The 16788-nt window shown below is 36.0% G+C and overlaps 1 protein-coding gene across 2 annotated transcripts in view; it reads right to left on the bottom strand.

Annotated features, from left to right (window-relative positions):
- The window catches only part of LOC138692777 (tyrosine-protein kinase Dnt-like), a 508961-nt gene that overhangs the window by 31479 nt on the left and 460694 nt on the right, over positions 1–16788 (bottom strand). For both annotated transcript variants that reach the window (XR_011330129.1, XM_069815980.1), the window contains exon 6: positions 5647–5762. Coding sequence is in view for 1 of the 2 variants with exons in the window: in XM_069815980.1 (XP_069672081.1) it covers positions 5647–5762 (116 nt within the window). In the remaining variant the exon portion in view is untranslated. The remainder of the gene's footprint in view (positions 1–5646; positions 5763–16788) is intronic.

Below are 16788 nucleotides of genomic sequence, written 5' to 3'. Positions count from 1 at the left end.
GAACATTTCCTTGAAGACGGATATTGAGGCGTTCTCGGCCTATCTAGTCTTGTTGATTGAAATATAAGACAAATAAATAATAAAATAACCCTGCCATGAATTGCTATGATCGAGATGGAAATCTGCTTGTCAAGGTAGAGTAACAACACACACATTCCCTCAATAAAAACATTTATTGAGAATGCGCACAAATAATAAGTTTGTAACTTCGTCCCATAGAAAATATCTTCGTGACTGAGAATATTCATTAATCAATAAGCAGACGGTTATCTTACATTCGTAAGAACTTCACTTCACTTCTGAGTTCTCTTAAAACCTCCAACACATCAACACCAGTACACACAAATTTACAGAACTTCTTCATTTATACTTCAATAAACCTGAGAACACGTAATAGGATGTCATCACATCAGAGTAGCCATTTCAAAGTCAATGACCTCTAAGTGAAACAATTACAAAACACACATCAACTACGAAAACTATCTTGAACTTACGACAATTCCCAGCCATGATTACTCTAAATATTTTATTATCTTCATTATAAAATTAAATTTTAACATTGACTAATTTAATCACTGTATATCAATTGTAAAGTAGTCATCAGCGTCAAACAACATTCATTCAAATGCCAACGGCTTCTCTAAGCGAAATAATTACAAAACACAAGAACATTAACTACGCATACTGTCTTGTAACTTACGACAACTTTCAGCCATGATTACTTTAAATATTTTATTATCATCATTTTAAATCTAAAATTAACATCATTTACAAATTTTAAACATTGTATATTAATTGTAACATGAGCTATATGTATAAAATAAAATATTCGTCCAGTCTAAGTTCAAATTCAAAGATTATCTCAATATTCATCCTGTTTCATGTTATATCTACATAAAGCTCATGAATTTCATGTACCACATATATTGTTCTCTAATTTCCTTGTTATTTGCATAATATGTTATCATAGGTCCAGATAATATGTTTTGTTATATCTGAAGATGCCCTAAACGGCGAAAACGTTCATATATTGTTATTAAATAGCAAATAAACATTTGCAAGTTTATATGCCTTAAGATTGAAATTCATTAAATACTTATTAATAATTTACCAGGCATATTGATATATTAAAAATGAATTGTAAATTACTTCACACTGTTGACATCCAACTCTTGATATAGCTCACTCATAACCAATACTGAAAACACACATGGAAACCGTTACAAACAGGTTGGTCAACCCTCACCCTCGACGCAACAATGTATTCCTCCATTTTTTGATTTCTAGAACATTCTCACAAACCATGTTCTGGTGCAATAACAAACCAAACAGAAATAAACTAAATCGCAAATCTCATGGGTGTTTGCAGTTGGCTTAATGTCCGATCACAGCTTGTAACAAATACTGCACAAAACTAATATCCGCCCTTATACAATCCGAGTTGACTCCATACTTCCCAGAACAGATCCTCGAACCCAGTTCGATATCCGTGCTTTTCTGAGGCTCACTTTCCACACGTATTTCTTCCGCGATCCAATCGCAGGTTCACACAACCCGTTCGACTACCGATCTACCTCAGGGCCCGTGCCCTTCGAAACATTCACAACTGCGATCCCATCGCGAATTCCTCACAACAGTATTCTCGTAACTGAGCCTGCCGGCACACGTCCGGCCTGAATGGGTCCCTTCATCAGACTCTCGCTACAATGAACTCGCGCCTCGGTCTTAACCAATCAGCAAACGCAATTATAAAATATTAACTGGCCCCTTGCTAAATATTAACTTCTCCCCGTCCAATGAAAAATCACAACGGCTATCATTTGAATAAAAGGAAGGAGAAAAAAAAAAACTAAAGCAGAGGATACGGTAAGACAGAAAAGTGAGAGGAAGTAAGCCATCTATGAGAAGAAAAAGGAACTAAACAAAATAAAAAGATAATAAGGATAGAAAGAACAAGAGAAAATGGTAGTGTGCCGAAACATAAACGGCACAATATATTTCACGCTCTTAATTTGCGGCGCGGGAACTAATTGTACAATTAAAGAAAAACACTCAAATTAGAACATAAATTGATTAAAAAAGTTATAGTTATAGACCGAGATGAAAGGGTTAATGATATGCAACAAGATATATACAGGGTGATCCATTTGGATATGGATAAAATAAAAACACCGTAAAACACTTACTATTGAACTTTATTTGTTGAAATTTCGTGCATACAACACTGAAAGATGGGAGATTCCTCAGAGCTCAACATGAACCCCATTGCGCACCCTGCACAACTCATAACGGGGATGCAATTCAACCCATGTCCGTTGTAACATAAGAGGGATGATCTGTTGAAAAGCTTGAGTAATTTTTACTCTCAGATCATCAGTGTTCTTAGGTTTCTCTGAATAGACAATGCCTTTAACAAAATCCCACACGAAGAAGTCGGGAGGGGTTAGATCTGGGGAGTTTGGGAGCCAAACCAAGAGATAGCTGCTTCTCGTACTGGGTTTCGCCTGCGACCTCCTGCATAATTTTTTTTTTACACAGAACCTATTTCTACAAATGTTCTTCGATACCACAACATTATAGAATCGTATTTAGGTACATAACGCACACCATACTCGCGTCGAAATTCCTTTTGAACTCTTTTAACACTCTCAAATTTAGAATACCAAAGAACACATTGTGCCATCGGTTGATTTGTAGTAGCCATTTTAATCATCTACGATTTTCATTTGTCCTTTCAGATTATGCATTGTTGATTGTCATATATGGAAATTCCCATCTTTTAATCCTAACACAACCAACAAGAAATTTTTCCTACTATCATAATAGCTTTATAATAATAAATTAATATTATCCATACCCAAACGGATCAGACTGTATATTTTGTCATTCCGAATTTTGTGCCCATTGGAGCATCTTCTGCGGACCTCTGGAAAAAGAACTAAGAAAGAGACTAGTGAAATGCTTTGTGTGGAATGTGGCACTGTATGAAGCAGAACCATGAATATTACAACGAGGTTTAGAGAAGCGACTAGAAGCATTTGAAATTTGGATATGGAGACGAATGTATGTTATAAGTTACAGTAGTGTTTTTGTTAACCACGAAAGAGAAAAACACGGAATATCCAAAACAAATATTATGAAAGTACTATTTCATTAAAATACAGAAGGAAGGCAAGTTGAGCATATTGTCATCCCTTTTAAAATCCATCGCCCGGCGTGATAACCACTAGACCACCGAAAATTACAACTTCGTGTTTCTCAGTGTCAATTAAGATGAAACAGATTTTAGCTATCTTTTAATGATATTTTCAAACATTCTTGCAGCTCCCAGAGGAGTTCATTTGACTCGTCAGCTTCTGTAATTTCTTCTTCTGTTTAGTATTTGCAAGCTGTCTGGTTATGTCCAATTAAAAGACCCAAACGTCTCACAGCAGAAATGAGGATATCTCAGACAGGTCCATTTACATAATAGTTTAATTTATATACAACGGTAGAAGACTTGATTACAATTTGAGTGCAGGAAAGTCGTTGAATTGCTGTAACAGTGAGGTGCTATTCGTTCATAGTATATAGGTCTACGTCGCTCGACATTTTAAGTTTTTTTAACTTGGGTTCCGAACAAAAAGCTTTCTCTAGAAGCAATTTCAATGTGTTGTTAAAAGAAATGTTTTCGCAAAAGCGACATTAAGATTAAACCACATATTTTTTTGTCTAACCTAATTTGTTCAGTCTGTGTGTGGTCCTCATACTATCTATATGTCTGTTTCCTCCCCCCTTTACCTGACTGACGGTCATTTTATTTGACGGTTTCCTATCAACAGCAAAGACCGCCAAGGATCAATTTTAGGTCCCCTCCTTTTTCTAGTGTTCATAAATGATCTTGCTCCCCTAATAAAAGATGTACGTCATTCCATATTATTTGCAGATAACAGACAAGTATAGTAATTACAGCCAATAACTCCAACAAATTCCAATCTTCAACAGAGGAAATTCTCTTCAAAATATGTGACTGGTTCTCAGTCAATAAATTAGTATTAAATTGTAACAAAACTAACAAAATCCAATTTAAATCCTGTCCAAATCTCGCAAATTTCAAGCGCAATAATTAACAATAGATCTCCATTAGAAACAACAAGAACCAAATTTCTTGGCTTAAAAATCGATAATGTGTTAAATTGGAAAAATCATATTAAAGAAATTAACCCCAAACTAAATTCAGCTTGTTTTGCTATTAAATCTATGTAGAAGAGGGTAAATATCAAAGCCACTGGCGTGGCTCAGTCGGTTAAGGCGCTTGCCTGCCGGTCTGAAGTTGCGTTCGGGCGCGGCTTCGATCCCCGCTTGGGCTGATTACCTAGTTGGTTTTTTTTTTTTCCCCCAAGGTTTTCCCCAACCGTAATGTGAATGCAAGGTAATCTATGGCGGATCCTCGGCTTCATCTCGCCAAATCTTATCTCGCTATCACCAATCTCATCGACGCTAAATAATCTAGTAGTTGATACAGCGTCGTTAAATAACCAATTAAAATAAAAATAAATATCAATACCTTAAAAACAATATATTTTGCATACTTCCACTCGGTAATGAGTTTTGGAATAATATTCTGTGGAAATTCCACAGATAGTAACAGTATATTCCTATTACAAAAAAAAGTAATTAGAATAATAGTAGGTGCCAAATCTAGGGAATCGTGTAGGACTATTAAAAAAAATACAAATAATACCCATGGCTTGTCAGTATATTTTTTCCATTAATAATCTTCCTCGTATATAATCGTGAAAACTTTGTAACTAATTCAACAGTTCAAAGCATAAATACACGTCAAAAATGACTTTCATACTCCATCGGCAAGTCTATCGTGCTATCAAAAAGGAGTGCATTGTAAGGTAGTAAAAATTTTTAATAGCCTCCCTATCGATATAAAAAAATGAAACTCAAAACATAAGATTATTTAGGGCCAAATTAAAGAAGTACCTAATTTTTCACGCCTTCTATTCTGTAGGTGAATTCATGACATTCAACAACGCTTCATGAAATTTTTACTAAAATTTTGTGTTGCACAAGTAGACTATATTGTAAATCTCTTCTGTATATATTTCAACTAGAGTGTGACTATAAATTAAGACTTTATACTTACTTACTGGCTTTTAAGGAACCTGGAGGTTCATTGTCGCCCTCACATAAGCCCGCCATTGGTCCCTATCCTGAGCAAGATTAATCCAGTCTCTACCATCATATCCCACCTCCCTCAAATCCATTTTAATATTATCTTCCCATCTACGTCTCGGCCTCCCCAAAGGTCTTTTACCCTCTGGCCTCCCAATTAACACTCTATATGCATTTCTGAGTTCGCTCATACGTGGCCCTGCCCATCTCAAATGTCTGGAAGACTTTATAGTAGTATTAAGTTTTTTGACATGTTCCATATTCTAGCTGTGAAGCAATGTATGAATACCATGGAATGTTAAAAAAATACAATACAATACAAGAAACATGATAGCCTAGTGAGGTCATCAGCCAGGGACTCCAAGTTCAAATCTCGGTCGTTGAATCCTGAATTTTAACTTGTGTTAACCACAATATCCTTCAATTTTTTACACGGAAAAAATTATAGGGAGGAGCAAAGAGAGTTTGGGGCGCACTCACCTGTGACAGTCTTGACCAAAACGTCCTCCTCGACGCCCTCTTCTTCCGTGTACGTTCCGCGGTACACACGGCCGAACGTCCCTTCCAGCACCACACTGCGCAGGCGCACTCTACACCTGAGGATAACCATGCAAATATCATTCATCAGTGCACTGCAATGGACTAAATCACATTGTATTGGCTGGAGCTGGAGACATGGCGTGTGCATTATATACGGCTAGAATTTCCGCCAGCTTCCATGTTACGTACGCAACACTATACCTAGTACCGATACAACTTACCTTCGTGCACACCTCGGCAAGCCTATTGCTGTCAGCGTTTATACAGGGTGTACGTGAAATAACCCTGCAAATTGAAAGGGACGATAGGGTACACTTAAATGAATACTTACTTACTTACTGGCTTTTAAGGAACCCGGAGGTTCATTGCCGCCCTCACATAAGCCCGCCATTGGTCCCTATCCTGAGCAAGATTAATCCAGTCTCTACCATCATATCCCCCCTCCCTCAAATTCATTTTAATATTATCTTCCCACCTACGTCTCGGCCTCCCTAAAGGTCTTTTTCCCTCCGGTCTCCCAACTAACACTCTATATGCATTTCTGGATTCGCCCATACGTGCTACATGTCCTGCCCATCTCAAACGTCTGGATTTAATGTTCCTAATTATGTCAGGTGAAGAATACAATGCGTGCAGCTCTGCGTTGTGTAACTTTCTCCATTCTCCTGTAACTTCATCCCGCTCAGCCCCAAATATTTTCCTAAGAACCTTATTCTCAAACACCCTTAATCTCTGTTCCTCTCTCAAAGTGAGAGTCCAAGTTTCACAACCATACAGAACAACCGACAATATAACTGTTTTATAAATTCTAACTTTCAGATTTTTTGACAGAAGACTAGATGACAAAAGCTTCTCAACCGAATAATAACAGGCATTTCCCATATTTATTCTGCGTACTTAAATGAATAGTAAACCTATATTACGTTTTGTGATTAAATGCACGGTTAATTAGAAAATTAAGATGGAAGTTTCAGCTGTCTGGCAACATCGCCGCTAACACACCCCTGTTCCTTCTTTCCGTAATATAGATCAACAAACCCAGGTTGGTTTCTTGTTTAACTGTTGGCATGCGAAAATTATGGTAGACGCAGAGCGGCACAATAAAAATCACCCGAACACCACAAAAAATATCTCCTTAATTCCATAACAGAATGAGTTCTACCTGCTCTGTCATAGTATTAAGAGGAAAACTGGAGTCTTAGAACGATCGCCACGCCAATGTTTCGCTCACTTGCCGTGGCGACAATAGGGAGTTTAAAAGTCCCATTAGGCCCTTGCCGCGTTGCCACACTTTCTATTCTAAACGCTCTGGTAGAAGTATCTGTTGTTGATGTATCAAGAGATGTTGCCAATTATTATTCGCAGTGTCTTTGATTGGAATCGCTCCTGTATCTCGATGTTAGAGTTGCTTGCAGTACCCCAAAGCTGAATTCATGTCCAACAGGTTTTAGAATGGGTTTATAGAGGGTTAATTTACTTGCTGCTGATAGTTACAATTTACGTCCGATTAATCAGTGTAATTTACTGAATTTAAGATTTAGCTGTTTTCTTTTAGTCAAGATATGTTTCTTCCAAGTTAGCCGGCGATCTAGATGTCTTCCTAAATATTTTACATCTTCAGTTTGGGATATAATTTGATAGATGGATAGTAACTTCTTCGCAGTGTAAATGCAACGTGTTGACGTTTGGTTTAATTGATTTTAACTCTCCATTTTTAAACTAGCTTTCTAGCTGGGTCAAAAATAATCTTGCAGATGTTGTGACGCAATACCTAGACTTTCATGAATTATTAAAATAACATTGTCGTCTGAAAATGTAGCTAAGGTTGTATCTAAATTAGTAGGCAGATCAGCAGTAGTCTATATAAGATATACAGGGTGATCCGTTTGGGTATGGATAAAATAAACACTGTAAAAAAATGTACTACTGAACTTTATTTGTTGAAACTTTGTGCATACAAACTGAAAGATGGGAGAATCCTCAGAGCTCAACATGACCCCCATTGCGCACCCTGCACAACTCATAACGGTGATGCAATTCAGCCCATGTCCGTTGTAACATAAGAGGGGTGATTTGTTGAAAAGCTTGAGTAATTTTTACTCTCAGATCATCAATGTTCCTGGGTTTCTGTGAATAGACAATGTCTTTAACAAAACCCCATACGAAGAAGGCAGAAGGGGTTAGATCAGGGGAGTTTGAGGGTCAAGCCAAGAGATAGCTGTTTCTCGTACTGGGTTTCGTCTGCGACCTTCTTCATGTTTTTTTTTTTTTTTAACACAGAACCTGTTTCTACAAATGTTCGATACCACAACATTATGGAATCGTATTTAGGTACATCACGCACACCATACTCACGTCGAAATTCCCTTTGAACTCTCTTAACACTCTCAAATTTATCATACCAAAGAACACATTGTGTCCGCTGTTGATTTGTAGTAGCCATTTTAATCATCTACGATTTTCATTTGTCCTTTCAAATTATGCATTTTGATTGTCATATATATGGAAACTCCCATCTTTTAATCATAATATAACCAGCAAGAAATTTTTCATACTATCATAATAGCTTTATACTAATAAATTAATATTATCCATACCCAAACGGATCAGACTGTATAGTATTGGTCCAAGAACATCGATTTGTGGAATTCCTGATTTTATGGGATGGAGAGCTGTAACGTTATCTTGGAATTTCCGCCTAGTTAAATTTAAATGCTGGGAATATGAAGACATAAGAAAAGAAGTTTCAAACGTTCATTTCAAATCTCAAATACCCTTAAAATCAGAACCATGATCACGATAACAATCATGAACAGGATAATCATTTCACGCAATGATTGGGATTCGACGAATCCCCTGTCAATTTTTATCGATTATAACTTACACCAGATAGAGAACTTCTAACACTGGGAATGTTTCGGTTTTGCAAGACAAATGGATCTGTAATTATACGATAGTAGGTAAGTTTACAAACCTAATGCAGTGGTCACAAAATATAATTTAATGACATCGTTTTTTGTTTTCGGAAATTCATGCATAGATCTTTGGATTAGATACGCAACGACAGAAGAATGAAGATAATAGGAGCTTGCGCAAGAACATAAAAAAGCTGCTGATATAAGCAAAGGCTTTGCATTTTTCGCAAGAGAAATTAATTACGCGTTCCGTAAAGAAGATTCTAAATTCTTTAAATACTTTCGCTAGAACATTCGATAATTGAACGATCTTAAGCGATGAGGCGGAGAATTTGTGAACGTTTGCCCAGCCCTGGAGGTAAAAAAGCATTTCAAGCATTTCACTATGCGAAGAATGTGGACGGCCAAGTGAATGGGATTCCACAACGACGAAGAAAAAAAAAACTGAATGAAGTGGAAAAGTTGAACATCGAGACAGCTATTTTTGAGTCTGAAGTTACTTGTGACACTAAATATAGGCCAAACGGCACTGGTAATTATTTCATTCATTATTTCTTGTTCTTATTATTACGTCTACTTTTTTCTGAATTCTTTTCAGTTTATTTTCCTTCGCACGTAAAAATTTTTAAACTCTCGCTAAGCATGTTGTGATTTCTTTTGTTCTTTTTATTGTTTCCAGCTATGAGAAATGAAGACCAGGTGCGCATTTCGCATTCATTTGTTTCCCGCGCGGGAATGCTGATGTCTTTTATCACTTCCATCCGACAGATGTTTCACGCATGAGGGCGTTCTTTTTTATTGCATTAATTTGCCACAATGCGGAGATTCTTCTGGTATTTCGTTCTTTTTATGAACTGTTGTTTTAAAAAACGACCTTATTTCACACCTACACGTCCTTGCACCACTTATACGTATAACTTCCCCCTTTTTCTTTTGCCCGTTATAAAGGACAGGTGCTATCAACTGTCACTTCTTAAAATTTATTGCATTAAATAAGTTTCAAACAGGTTTTAAATGTGGGAAAGGAATGTTAATAGAAATAGACGTAGTGCAGAATTAATACAAGTTTAAACTGACAGTTATGAGAGTTGAGGCTTCTGTTTTGCTACGACGTGCTGCAGTTTTCAAGCCTTTACTCGTGTGGCCAGATTGTATGACTACCGTTTTATAATTTGTTATTGGTTCTATAATCGGTGGCATATGGAAAGTGATGAACCAAGATGGATCCCTAGAGTGTGTCAGATTTATAACCTTAATCTACAAGTAAACTGTACTGCCATCGTCCGCAGCTGAACAGCACAAAATGACATTATGTCGTAAACTGTTAATTTGCGGACCCATGTTTCCTGCAACTTTTTTTTATTATCTTCGTTTTCACTTCTCATCCCTACATTTGTAATCATCACTTTTGAAACACTCTGTATAGGCTATATACAGAGTGGAAGTGAAATAACTCTGCAGATTTTCAGAGCGAATAGCTCATGTTGTATGCAACAAAAAGTATAATACCATATAGGTGGAAAGTTCATAATTTTCTAGAATTTTTTTTTTCTCAAACGTTTAACACTCTCTTATTCGGTAACTATTGCGAGTAGGATCGTGATTTTTATTCATAGCGATAGAAAATCTAATAAAGAAGCATTTATCCATCATTTATTTCAATAGCTTAGACGGCTTTCGTGTAAATTAAATTTAAAAACCACTAATTTTAAGACACTGAACGATGCGAGCAGACTGCAACGTCATAGAGAGAAAGGAAGGCTCGTGTACAGAAACAGACCTGAATTCGTTTATCTCTTACGTCTTTATTACTAGAAGAAAGACGACTATGTTAGCGGCGATGTCGCCAGACTGCTGAATCTTCCAACTTAATTTTCTAATTAATTCTGCATTTAATCACGAAACGTAAAATATGTTTTTTCACGAACGTGTGTTTTTTTTTTTTGCTGATTTACAGCTGGCCTTGAAAGTTATAATATATGCCCACAAAGAAACTTGTTGCTAGGGAAACAATTCTTCATAACTAGAGCCCGGATGTTCAGGCATTTATAAAACAGGAAGGCAAAAAAGGCAATAAAAAACGTAAAAAAAAGGCACAATAAATTTTGAAAAAGTCATTATACATTTTTAAAAGGCATAATTTATTTTAGCAATAAATTTAAAGTATATCAACAAAACTCATATTTTTACTTAGTAGATGACACATGCTGACATATAAAAAATATATTTTTTTCGTGATTAACTGTCTTTTTACAAAGCTTACATAACAAAACTGTTCCATCGATTGAAAACACATGGGCACCAAATTCACTAACGTAAGCGTGAAGTTTACTTTGCAATGGTTTAGCTGATTTAGGCATTCTAGCTAACCAATCTTATACCTTCTGTCACCCGACAGTAACTGACTGTTACTCAAATTTCTTTCTCCTATAATAATAAACACGTGTAGCACAAAACTGTAACAGTAAGATTTGAAAATATGAAAACAAACAATTGAAAATGCTACGTGACAACTTCTATGAGAACGGGTTTAATATTTAAAATTATAAAGCTGATTGTTGGTATCGTGAAGACATGACAATATTATATTTGTAACTGTGGATTGTCGATCATTATTCATATTACACCAATAGCATTAAAGCAGATTATTAGCAGATTAAGCACCGAAATAAAATACTTTTATTTTCTATTGTTATTAAAGTGTGCCATTGTTTCATATATTTAAATTTCATACACATTACATTACAATTAATTAGAAAATTGCAAAGAAACAAGAAATACTGCTTTAAAATGACAAAAAAAAAAAACAAGGCATTTATTATTACATTAGTAAGAAACAACTTAAAAAGGCGAAATAAAATTAGCTCTATCACTTTGATTTACCCCAAATCACATTGGTATCTATGAAAATGATGATTTACTTCCACCCAGTAAAAATGGAATTTTGTCAAACATCCGGGCTCTATTCATAACATAAAACTATAGCCTACTAAAAATAGATCCATTACAGTGCACGTATTGTTACTTAAAGTCGCGACGCTGTTATTTCCGGCGTGACTCCTCCTCTTTGCTTACGTCTTAGAAAGTGAAGGCTCTATAAAGTCTAGGTAGGTAGTATCGTTCGCCATTTTTGTTCTCACGTTGCTGATCTACCATACGAGGAATCTATTTGCCACACCGTTAAACATTATCATGTCGTAGCTCCTATGATAATAAATCAAACGCACTGTAATTCAGCAAATAATTGAGCGGCAAATAACGTCCTCGTGTGCTTTCTGAGAACATCAACGAAAGAGCGAAAATGGCGGGAGATTATATTAAGTATTTATCGAGGCTTAAGGAATGAACAACGTCTTCATCAGCGAATCACAAGACGCACACGTTTAAATGTAGCCGACCTGAAACGCGATTGGCTGCCGGAAATTAGAGCGACGGGATTATAGTTACCATTACACTGCAGTTTTGGGAAGGCTTTGGAATAATATTGCTCTAAATTTTCAATGCAAAATATATTGTATTTGCAATTTTAAAAATATAATCGTGCAAAAAATGTTGTACAATACTGTACACGTTTATGAAGTGCTCTGCTCGTTTTTCAAACTTTACCTCGGTTTTGTAAAAATCACTTCGCCAACCTTGTATAGTAATATACTATTTCTATTCCTGAAAGTCAGCGGTGACCAAAGCGGGTGTCGTGATCACATCGTGTAATCACAGACATTCAAACGGGTACGAGGAGTTTCCTGTACATTGCTGTGCGTTTCATTCACGTACTGAAGGCAAGCAGTGGCGGTATCATGTCGCTCTACAAACTCTGTCTCTACAAACAGTAAGAGGTGGTTTCGTAAAGAATGAGAACTTCTTTGTTGTTCTGTCGGATAAAATGTAATATGCTTACTTTGCTCAACGGTTCAGTTAGGAGTAAATAGAAACATTAATTGCCACGCTGAATAATGTATTATTATTATTATTATTATTATTATTATTATTATTATTATTATTATTATTATTGACCACTAAGTATATGTTTCTATAATTTTTCTGTACGTGCATGAATATTGATATTTTTAGATCTTCTGTCTAGAAGGATAAAATTACTAGGTTTTATCTCAGTTTTAATCTTCTTAATCTTTAGATGAGAGTACTATTTATTATTCATTTAATAATAATATTGTAAAAAAACTGATTCAATATTATGTGTCAACGAACTGTTAAACGCCAGGAATTGACATGTCTTGAATCATAGCCAGGGAGAGAAAGATGACATAAATGTAAGGAAGTCAGCTACCTAATGGGGTTTGAAATATCTTGTGCTCTAAAGCCTTTTAACAGAACAGAATTCCTCAAAAGTGTAATGATTAAAATAGCTTAAATAACTTATTCATAAGAAGTTTTTAATTTTGAAAAACTACGAATTTCTCGACCAAGTATCGAGAGAAGAATTTAGAAAACTCCTGATCATATTCAAGAGGAAGGTTAAAAAAAAAAAGAAGCAAGAAACATCGTATATTATTCACTGGCTCTTGATGACAGCAGTGACATTACTGAGATTTTTATCCGCGGGATTGATCAAGATGTTAGTACAGGAACCACCACTGGTTGCAGTTTTCATGCCAAGTACCTTTCCTCCGTCTCCTTACTTCATAGGGTGTCTGTCGCATGTAATCACTGCAGCTCGAGTTTTGGTCACCGCTGTTTTAAGTGTACCTTATCGTCCCTTTTAATCTGCATGGTTATTTCACTTCCACCCTGTATATTTGATGCCGCTGTACACTTTTTCTTCGCTAACATTAAAGAAGAGGTTGAGAAAAATGGAAACATATAAGGCATCGTCATGAAATCCCAAGAATAAAGGCTGGTTCACAATAAACCGGGAACGAGAACCAGAATGAAAACGAGAATCAGAGGACGTGAATATGAAAATTTTTGATTCACAATAAACCGAGAACGTAGACGACTATGCATATCGATATGTATGTCAATAACGATATGTAAAGTCGATATTACGCATTCTGATGTTATTTGTGTATAATTCACCAATGGCGTTCTCTCATGAGTACAAGGCAGCCAACATAAACACAGGTTAACCAACTTCGAAATTTAAACTGAAACATTTCATTAGGTACAGTACTATAAATATATCCATGCATCTTTATTATCACGACCTATTTTAAATCTACCATAACGTAAAATAATTAGAGAAGAAACATTTGTAATATAACAAAAATGAACACAACAGTAGTTATTTAATTGAAGCATGAATATGTAGTGTGTAATACAACCAATACAATAATAAAATATGATTCACTTACGATCGGTGTTCAAAGATGCAGCTATTGAAAGCCACGTATTCTCCTTCATTTTCTCATCTTTATACGAGGTGCGCCGCTTATCGTAAACGTGAGGATTTTCCTCAACACTCAATATTATAATCTCATCAAATGAAACTTGCTCCATGATGCACAGCACAGAACAAAATAATGCATAGGTTATGTCACGGTCTTCTTTCTACAAAATATATGACGACAAAACAGCTTTTAGATGGCAATAGAACGAATCTAGTGGGCTGTGATCGGAAACGTGAGCGCCAAAGTTGAAACTTGGCCAACTCTCCGTTCCCGATCCTGGGCTCCGGCAAGCTTTTCGTTAATTTTGAATGCTTACATTTAAATGTACACATTTTAACAATTTTACCGTTTTCGTTCTGATTCTCGTTTCCGGTTTATTGTGAACCAGCCTTAACAGGGCAGTGATCTCGGGTGAACTAAAAAACATATCCTTACCGTCTTAATGAAAGCAATTCGAGGCAAAAAATAAATTATATCAAACCTGGAGCAAAGAACAACCGATGCAGATTAATGAGTTCTCGTAACAGCGGCAACCTTTGGTCCATTCGGAGAGAGACGAAATGAAGCAGGCGCTGCGCATGTGTGACAATACACCGTGGGAGGTCACGTAGCAGATGGAAAGATCAGTTCCGAACCTCGCAACGAGTTTCAAAGGTCCCATTCCGGAAGATGCTGATCTGACCCGCACGTGTGCTGCTTCCGTAATCACACATTTTGCTCGCTGAATTCCCAACGAGCAGCGCAAGTGATGACCCGAGCCCCGGTAATATAAAAGAGCCTCACTTTGCAAACGGGTGTTCAACGTCCAGCCAGATACTGCAATTTCTGTTTCAATTCGTTTGCTATCATAAAATCCTTCGCTGTGTTTCACTTGCCTGAATATTCGTCGTTTTGAACAATGGTTCTATTACATAGAAGATTAATAAAAATTTGTCTAACCAAAAATATGGATTATCCAACAAATTTAATTTATACACATTTTAAAATATTTTTAGTTGGTTATTTCACGACGCTTTATCAACAGCTTAGGTTATTTAGCGTCTGAATGAGATGACGGTGATAATGCCGGTGAAATGAGTCCGGGGTCCAACACCGAAAGTTACCCAGCATTTGCTCGTATTGGGTTGAGGGAAAACCCCGGAATAAATCTCAACCAGGTAACTTTCCCCGACCGGGAATCGAACCCGGGCCACCGCTAACCGTTACTCCACAGGTGTGGACTTCAAAATATTAACTATTGAAGAAATGTATAAATATAGTTTACTAACTTACAACCACATAAATCAAATAAAACATAAATCTAATTGGCATGAATATCGTACTCGAAGACAAAAGTCTACTTTCCCATTAATTGAGCCTAAATGTCATACAAGTGCAGCTCTTAAACATGGTGCTAGTTTCGGCCCAAGACTTTATAATAAAATTACAAACCATTTTCCAAATTTGAAATATTTAAAAATTTGAAGCTTTTAAAAAAGAAATTTATAAAATTATTCATGATATATAATATTAACAAATGTATTTTTTTACCTTTCATTTCTGTCGACTATATTCATGTTTTTATTGAATATCACTGGCTTTTGTCTGATTGTCAATTTATATTAAGTGTATTTTTTTCTATCATTTTCTCCTTCTTCTTCATCTTTTTTTTTTTTTTTTGCTCTTGTGTGTTATTTGTTGGTTTGAATTAAGTTAATTAGTGTATTTAGTAAACTGTCCTTGTAAATTTTATGTTATATTATTGGCTAAGACCACACCGTACATGAGCCTGGCTCTTAAGGCAGTGGCTAGTAACATTTTTGTTTTATAATTTTAATTTGTACTCATTAGCTAGCTAGCTAGTTAAATAAAATAAATTAAATGAATTAACCATTCAGAAGTTCATGGGTGGTTATGAATTTAGTCCTTGTCATTAGCAGGGCTACGATTCCTAGATAAACAAATATTTTATTTGCACATAATAGAAACTCGTAATTGTATTTTAAGTTTCAGACAAGATCACCTGAGCATATATTTTAAATTTTAAGTTATTTCACATAAAACACATATTTTGATTTTTAAATGTAAATACATATTTTCAAAGCACATCAAAATTAAGTTTTCATCAAATAATTTTCGATAAATGCCTCATTTCAGATTGATCATCACCAGAATGTTCAGTGCAGTTGCTTAGACGTGACAGCTGGCAACTGTTCCTCGGAATTGCCTATCTGTAGACTTGTGGAACTGCAGTCTGCTCTCTCACCACAAACGATAAAAGCTGTCTCCACTAAAAAAAAACTGTACTGTAACTAACACACACAAACACTGATGTGTCATTTAGGAGTGTATTGTAAGTCATAACGGTGATTCAGGAAGCAATTATAATTTCATAGCCACCGGCCGAGCTTTGTCTGCCGATTCGGAGTTGCGGGTTCCATTGCCTGTTTTTTCCGAGGTTTTTCCCAATCGTAAGGCAAAAAATGTCAGGTAATTTATGGCGAATCCTCGGCCTCATCTCGCCAAATATATCCTCACTATCACAAATTCCATCGACGCTAAATAAGTTCGCAGTTGATACAGCGTCGTCAAATAATCAAGTAAATAAATAAATTATAATTTCATGAACATCAGCTGCCTCTGTTTTCGTCTCCAATCTTAAAAACATGTCTCTAGGTAGTGCATGTTGTTTATCAATGGTCAGGGTGCTCTTTTTCCCAGTATATACAAGGCAGTGTTCCACGATAATTAATCGTCAGTCATTTATATAAATTCTTCAAGATCTGGTTGGGACAAGTTACTTGGTTGCGGTTTTTTCCGGGTTTTCCCCTCAACTCGTT

This window comes from Periplaneta americana, chromosome 2 (assembly GCF_040183065.1).
Source record: "Periplaneta americana isolate PAMFEO1 chromosome 2, P.americana_PAMFEO1_priV1, whole genome shotgun sequence".
Lineage (NCBI taxonomy): Eukaryota > Metazoa > Arthropoda > Insecta > Blattodea > Blattidae > Periplaneta > Periplaneta americana.
This window is presented reverse-complemented; position numbering and strand designations above follow the sequence as displayed.